At 39.6% G+C, this 7,703-nt stretch overlaps 2 protein-coding genes across 2 annotated transcripts in view; both read right to left on the minus strand.

The window, feature by feature from the left end:
* Nucleotides 1-7,703, minus strand: part of MRPS10 (mitochondrial ribosomal protein S10) — a 32,548-nt gene that overhangs the window by 7,188 nt on the left and 17,657 nt on the right. The gene's annotated exons all lie outside the window — the stretch shown is intronic.
* The window catches only part of TRERF1 (transcriptional regulating factor 1), a 20,438-nt gene continuing 16,178 nt past the window's right edge, over nucleotides 3,444-7,703 (minus strand). Inside the window, exons 10-14 of the mRNA XM_009888450.1 lie at nucleotides 7,283-7,371; nucleotides 6,344-6,457; nucleotides 5,324-5,512; nucleotides 4,622-4,830; nucleotides 3,444-3,981 (exon numbers count right to left, since the gene is read on the minus strand). Of these exons, the coding sequence (XP_009886752.1) occupies nucleotides 3,660-3,981; nucleotides 4,622-4,830; nucleotides 5,324-5,512; nucleotides 6,344-6,457; nucleotides 7,283-7,371 (923 nt within the window). The 3' untranslated portion in view covers nucleotides 3,444-3,659. The remainder of the gene's footprint in view (nucleotides 3,982-4,621; nucleotides 4,831-5,323; nucleotides 5,513-6,343; nucleotides 6,458-7,282; nucleotides 7,372-7,703) is intronic.

Below are 7,703 nucleotides of genomic sequence, written 5' to 3' on the forward strand. Positions count from 1 at the left end.
GTACCGGCTCTCTCTCCTCGCGCGCCCAAACCGTTCCCCGCCAACGGTCGCCCCCCTCAGTTCCCCCTCCCCTCCTCCCCCCCGGCTCTCCCTTCTGTTTTCCAGAAGATAACCACTGCCGGAACGGAAGAAATTGGGAATTGTTAATTTTTCCGACCCCGAGAGGAAAAGCAGGTGACGTTCCTCAGGTTGTTGGGTTTTTTTGCTGAATGTGAGGGGTAGACGAGCCTTTTCCATCTTTCCCCCCCTTTCTGAGAACGCTTTTTACCACAATTCTTTCTTACCAAGAATACTCATGTCCACCCAACTGTATAGAGGTGAAAACATGAATTTAATTTTTTGCCTGGAATGATTCAGGAATACTTTGAAAAACAATTGCACATGAACGTAGTCTTCAACCTTCTCCCCCTCTTAAAAATACTTTAAAAAAAAGTATTCAGCCTATTAGCAAAAGCCAGCCAACAATATTTTATCAAAGTATAAACATGACTGGAAATGTCATATAAACCCCTTCCTTTTCACACATATAGATAGCAGTTAATATTATAACGCAGGTTCTGATCAGTACCAAATATTTAAAGGGGGGAAATAAACAAGTACTAAATTCATGACACTAAGCCACCCTAAGGCACACATCCAGGTAGGCAGTAACCTGAAATTAAGCTGTGTGCAAGTCAAATGCTAACAGCAGGAACCTGAAACCAGCATAGATCACAAACATTTTTTTTTTTTTATTTTGTTACTTCCTCTGCCACCTGGAATTACAGTCGGCTTTTTACACTAAAGCACCTAAAATATTTACAACCATCTTCTAATAAAATAACAGTTAAATATTGAAAATAAGACTTTTCTCATAAAATATGTTTTCTGTATGTACAGGTTTTATCAAAGAGGACTAAGTTCAATAGTGAACAGTTTTCCATCATCAACCATCAGCAAGAAAACAACTTTTCTGAAATAAAACTATGTCCGACTTATGTACAAATAGGCAGAACAGCATCTATTTAACATCAGCCAATGCAACACTTAATAATAACGAAGTCGATGTTTGAGGCCTAAATCGTGTACTGCTTAAGAAATGTGCATTTTTTTTCCTTTATGAATAACTTCTTTGGTTATTGTTTTTCTATTATCTTCTTGGCCGTACAATAAAACAGCACCCGATTAATGTTACAGAACCAGGCTTATATATGTATATATACTTATATATACTAGGTTTAGCACAGCCACCTGTCGCATTGTTGCTAGAAAAGTTCCACTGTAGGTTGTTTAATACAGAGCTGCTCTTCAGAACCAAGCCCCCAAGTTTCTACTGTATTTCACTCTGTTCTTCAAGCAGAACTCTCACTGACTTCAATTATCGCTTTACTTAAACACGCAAATGTTTTCCCACCATGAACAGGGGAATCTGAAAACATGTTTCCATTTTCCAGTGCAGCGGCCTTTCTCAGAAAGGTCCTTAAAAGTTCAAAACGATACGAGTTTGGAAGAGAAAGAGTAGACTCTGCTGGGTTGCTTCTAACACAGGCTCCTGAAAGCCAACACAAGTTATTGCTCACAAAAACCTCCACTTTGCAAACCAGTAAGACTTGCACAACCTACAAAATTTATTATCAGTGGATCTAGTTGGCAGCGTACAGCTGTCTGTGGAACCAGGGCTGCGTGGCCCCTGTAAAAATAACGCGTCCCAGCACAGACAGGAACTGCTGGGGAGCATGGTGGCTGACAGTTTGGGAAAGCGAAGAAGGCTGCTGCCTGATCTGAAACTCACAGGTACAGTAATTGAGAACATCATCCCTTATGCAGCAGAGGGAGTGAAATTCCACCCGCTGGTAAACACCAACTAAAAAGAAACAGCCTCTGGAACAACCCCCAAAAACACTAAAACAAACCACGTACGCAAGAACTTCACTAACCTGAAACTGAGCAGTGATTTCCACTCTCCTGAAGGGTTGTTCTTTAGTATCAGAACATTCGACCTTAAGTAGAAACTTCAGGTCATTTGGCTTCACGTGTTTGGCTTTGACAGAGAAGGCACCTCTCTGCCAATGAGTCCCACTGGTTTTGGACTTGTGTGGTCCGGTACTCCTACACAAAAGTGCCATGGTTTACCCTCATTTTGCATAGTTATACAAGGAAGAAAGACAGTAGAAAATAAGATCCACCATCTCGCAGATTCTGCTTAAGATGTTAAGAATGTGGCAAAAAAAACCCACCAAAACCAAACCCATAAAAAAACCCCACAAACAACCCTGAAATCTGGAAGATCTGAAATCAGTCTTAGAAAATATTTTATAAAGTTAGCAATACTCTTCTAACTGTGCAAAATTCACAAGAAAATCAGTGCTGCTACCAGTGAAAGCTCTAAAATCAGTATTCATATTCTGTAACTAAAGGTCCACTCAACCTGACTCCAATTCTTCCATAATTCTTTAGTTCTACAAGGTACAGATCCAATTTTTGAGATCCAATTTACTTAGAGAACCAAATCTAAATTTATCTGAATCTGAACCTAAGGGAGGAGAAAGGGGAATTAAACAGCAATGTCAACTCGCCTTTGGAATATGTTTTACTAAATAAACAACATTTGAATTTGATGTAATGAGGAGGACTGAAAATGGCACAAGAGTAACATTTCATGCCTACGAGTAGTAACTAACCCGTGCTGAAGGCATGTACTCCCATCAATCTCCATTCTACAGGCAAGAATGTCTCCCTGCATTTGCCTGATGAGAGAGCAAGCTCCTGCACTGCTCCAGCATACATTCTCCTAAAACCACCGAGATGGCTATTCAACAGTGTGATTTATTGTCACAGCAAAAATATATTTCCAGTGCAATCTGATTACCAAGGCAGCGTTCCTGATTCAGTGTTCCCATCAGATGACGTGAACCACAGTACAATCATCTTCTTTCTTCAATCCTTGAATTAGGTCACTTTAAAATCAGCAGATCAAAACCTTGCTAAAATGGAAGCTCTAAACTGTACAGTGCTTTTACAAACTGCCTAACATGTATGCATTAAGGCAAGACAGAACTGAAAAAGTACTGTGATAACTACAAATAATACAGTCACTCCTGTAATTATTTCACAGTTAAATCAGACTTTTTTTTTTTCCCTCCACCTCCCTTAAAATGACAGCACAAAGACAAAGTACATAATCATCTCCTTAACAGAGATGACATTTAGTCTCTAGAAGATGCTGGAAGTGATCCAGTATAGGGAAAAAAAAAAAAAAAGGAAAAAAAAAAATGTTCCATCAGAAGTCTGATAAGTGAGAAGATAATTCTTGTAATTGGACTAAAATGAAACCTGGAAGAGTTAAAGACTAAAGATCCTACCGGGAACATCTGGAAGGAAGTGACAGCAGAACCATGAACTTCTGTAATTAGTGGCCTTGGAAGTTATCAGCAAAACGAGCTCAGATAAAAACACCTTATAAGAATATTTGTACCAATCATTTATTTTTCCCCCCAAAACACAAATTAATAAAAAATGGGAAAAAAAGCAGATTTCTTTTTTTTTTTCTAGACCTGGATAAAAGAATTATAACTTTCAACAGGTAGTTTACAATCAGTGGGGAATAAACAAGCAGTCCAGGTTTCCTGATTGATCCATTCAGGCTGTGCTCAGTAGCTGTCTTTATCAAACAACTTTATTTACAACTCAGCATCATCCTGCAGTAGATCTGCATCTTCATCATCCAATAAAAGGTCAGCATCCATGACTTCATTCTCTTCCATGACATCACCCAGCTCCTGAACAACATCGTCATCAATGTCACCAACATTTTCCACATGTTTAACCAAACTCATGTGATCCAGAGGGATCAAACTATGCCCAACTGGCCCAGTAGTTCTCGCGATAGTGGCTGCCATTTCTGCTGCCACAGCAGCTTTCTGAGCCTTCTGCCTTTGCTGTTCTTCTTGTTGTCTGTGAGTCTTCATATGAGCATTGCGGCTTTTGATTTTGAAAAATACCCTAAATTTTAAAGGAAAAAAGAAAATCAGATAAAAATGCATTGCTTTTGATGAAGTGAGCCAAAGAAGACTCAACAACCTATCAGTACATTTGCTTCCTTGTCCTGAAATAGAAGTCAGTGAAGTCTTCAAATGCCATGGTGAGAATTTCAGGGACAGACTACCAGATTTATATATCCTGACTGTATCAAAATGGCCTACTCAGACTCTGCGGAGGTATTTTGTAGCTCCCACAGTTGCTTCAGTATCTCTGCTCATCCTAATTCTCCCTGTACTTAGTTTCACAACATTCTTGCACAACACGGAAAAAGTGAAGGAATCCCATGTTAGGATGGACAAACTCAAGCACAGAAACACAGAGAAAGTTTCCCACTGTCCCATGCAAGTCTGTCCTGAAGCAGGAAGCTGGACTGTCAGATACAGAAATTCTAGCAGGTAAAATTGGAGTAAATACTGTAGGGGAAGCATCCAAAGTGTCATGCAAACCAATATCTGAAGGTTTTGGTATGAGGACATATCTTCTACGGGGAAACTGTTCTTTTGAGATCATCAGAGCAAAATAAAGTTTGTCAAAACACTATTCATCTGGAATATAAACAGGCAAATATGACGCAATACTGCAGACGGTCATATTCACTTACTTGCCACACTCCTTGCAAGGAAAAATTGTCGTTGGGTCAGTCTCACCGCTTGTTGTGCTGTGGGCAGGTGAACTCTTGATGGAGCAGTATCCGCTCTGCGTACCAGATTTCTGCTTAGTGCCTGGAATGGTGCATCGTGTTTTTGTCACCTGATTTGTACCTCCATGAATGCGAGCATGGCCATTTAGCGCTTGTCGGGAACTGAACACCTGATGGGGAGGCGAGTGGGAAGGAAGAAAAAAAAATAAAAATCAAGAAATACTGCACTGGAACAGGAACTGCAGAAAGAAGTATACTGAATGGGTATTACAAGACAACAACATACATGCCTAATATGCACAAACAAACTACTTTGTCAAATGCTGCTTGATCTTAGCTGTATCCCACTAGAGTTAAAGAAACTTAGTCATAATAAAAAAACCCAGTGAGCTATCTTATTATTACCATCGTATAACAGAAAGGTAATCAGAGCTGTTACCATATAGTACTTCTACTCAATACAACATCTCAGGATTCAATGTTATGTACAGACCAGCATATTGCCTATATTTTGTGATGTGGGAATTGAAAGCAGGCAAAATGATTTGTTCAAAGATATTCAGGAGACACCACTGGCCAGGAATAGTCTAAAACCCCAATTTCCAAAATTACAATCCACTAGTATACACCCCCCCTGATATTAAAGATATCAAATACACGTACAGCGCCACAGTTTGGCATTTCACAGATGAAGGAGGACGAAGAAAGTGAAAGACTCTGAAGGGCAGGCAGATCTATAGGTCCAACAAGAGGGATAGCTGGTGGGTCAGGAGACTTCTGCATTTCCCTTTCTTCCTTTCTGTCTTCTTCGATCTCTTCATCTTCCTCTAACACTTCCTCTTCTCCACTTGTCTAAAATAGACAGTGCATTTAAGAAATACTATAAATATGGTTAAAGACACAGTACTGAATAGTAGTACAAAGACAATACTGGAACAGCACGCTGCTTAGTCAAGTCTGCTTCCAGGTTTCAGTATTTTTCCCCATCCTGAATGAACTTCTGGTCTTGCTGGAACTACCACCCCTTAAGTGGACAAGCTACAGCTCACGACGCTTCACTGTGGTGCTCCAAACACCCTCCATCTGTATTACAGAGCTGTGGTTCCAAGATCTACAATCTACAGATGCCAACGTGCAATACTCTTCCCCCAACTGTTAGAATGGCAATGTACACTATATTCATAGTCAAATTAAATGACTTATTTAAAAAAAAAAAAGAAAACCAACAAAAAGACAAAGAACAGAAAGAATCACCAACAAACCCACATCTCTTAAGACTACTTGGACTACCTGTAATACAGACCTTGCACACAAAGAATTGCATTGCTAGTCTGTGTAAATGGTACTTGTGCTAGAATATTAAAGCAGCCTTTAGAAGCACACACACAGAGGCACAGAAATAACTTACAGAGGTTCACCTGCTTCATCAGTACCAAAAGCCATATTTGCTGGACTATAGTTAGGTGATGCACTAGTCCAAACATTTTTTTATCCCATTACAGTCCAGGAACACAAAATCTTGGTGTAGCTGAGGTCACAGAATGCTCATACAGAAGATAATTTAGAATTATGGAATAATTTTGTTGGAAGAGACCTATGTCACCTAGTTCAACCTCCTCCTCAAAACAGGATGAACTTAAAAATTATCAAGTGTTAAACTTTCTCATGTGCTTTTCGACTTACCAGGCATTCCTCTCTTTTTTTCTCTAAACGTGTTCTGTGTTTCCGTCCCAAACGCAAGATTTTCTTCCAGGTATAGTAGTATTCCACGCATTGTGCAACCGTCTTAGACTTAACCTGTAGTTAAATAATTGCAGAAATAGTCCAATCTCATTTTTTTGCTTTCATTCAACACAATTTTAATATATTCCAAGAGGCATGTTTTATTTTGCAAACATTCAGATGGAGAAAAAAAAGACAACTTGACTACAACAGGAATACTCTTGTAGAATAATTTTATTTAGGTACTGGTTTTCAGTGAAATTTGTGTTGACTGTTTCAGCATTAGTACATTTCTCTGGGATTCTCTAGACTCTAGTTAGAAAATGACTGAGAATATACTTCTGTAGCTCAAGTGCACAATACCACTGAGAAATCTAGGAATTAATACTTGGGTCCCAAAACCCCAAATGTTTTTCAACATTTGACCTTACAGGAAAGGTATTCTGCCCTGACATGTATATGACATGCCTTTTCTGCTTTGTGGCAGAGCGTGCAAATGAAGCCCAAACCTGTTCTCTCTTTATTAACAGGTTTCAACCCTTTCTGGCACAAGGCTCAATGCTGGTGACTCAGGTACCTTTTAACAAACTGCCAGAGAACACCAAGATGATATCAGAGCACCATACTCGCCCCACACATGGAATGTCATGACTTGGATTCCAGGTGTGAAAACTTTTACATATAATAACAAGAGGAACAGATTATTTTTTTTAAAACTTTTTTACTGGTGCTGTGGTTGCATGCACTGGTACACTAAATGGAATATACCACTCCTAAAGGCGTTCTTGTAACCACTGCTGACTATGCCTACAGTGAGCTTGTCTGGCACGGAAGGGAAAATGAAGGGGAATGGAATGCAGCAAACAGAAAAAATAATTGACAGAACAGAAACAACCTTACCATTTTCTGTACAAATATGAAATCTTTGCTGTAGGTGGACAATGCCTCTTTGAACAGCCTCCTTTCTTGATGCGTCCATTTGTCAGAGCCTTAAAAAAGAAGACTGAATTCATTATAAACCATAAAAGCCCACGACTTTTGTGTTGATGCAGTAGCTGAAACAAAAACTGGGAAACCTCAAGCGCATGCTAGCGATTACTGCTACCCAAATACAAGTATGGCTGTACTGACTCAGACCTTGAGTCCATCTAACCCATATTCAGTCTCCAGCAGCGGTCACAGGCAGTTGCCTAGGAAACAGTAAGATCAGGGCAAGCAAATACAATGCCTCTCCCTAATTTTTCCTAACCTATGACCACTTTTGGCGCAGGGGATTTCCTGAGTCTGTTGCAATTTGCTTATTTAGTAACTATCCTTGTAA

Source organism: Charadrius vociferus, unplaced genomic scaffold (assembly GCF_000708025.1).
Source record: "Charadrius vociferus isolate BGI_N301 unplaced genomic scaffold, ASM70802v2 scaffold340, whole genome shotgun sequence".
NCBI classification, from domain to species: domain Eukaryota; kingdom Metazoa; phylum Chordata; class Aves; order Charadriiformes; family Charadriidae; genus Charadrius; species Charadrius vociferus.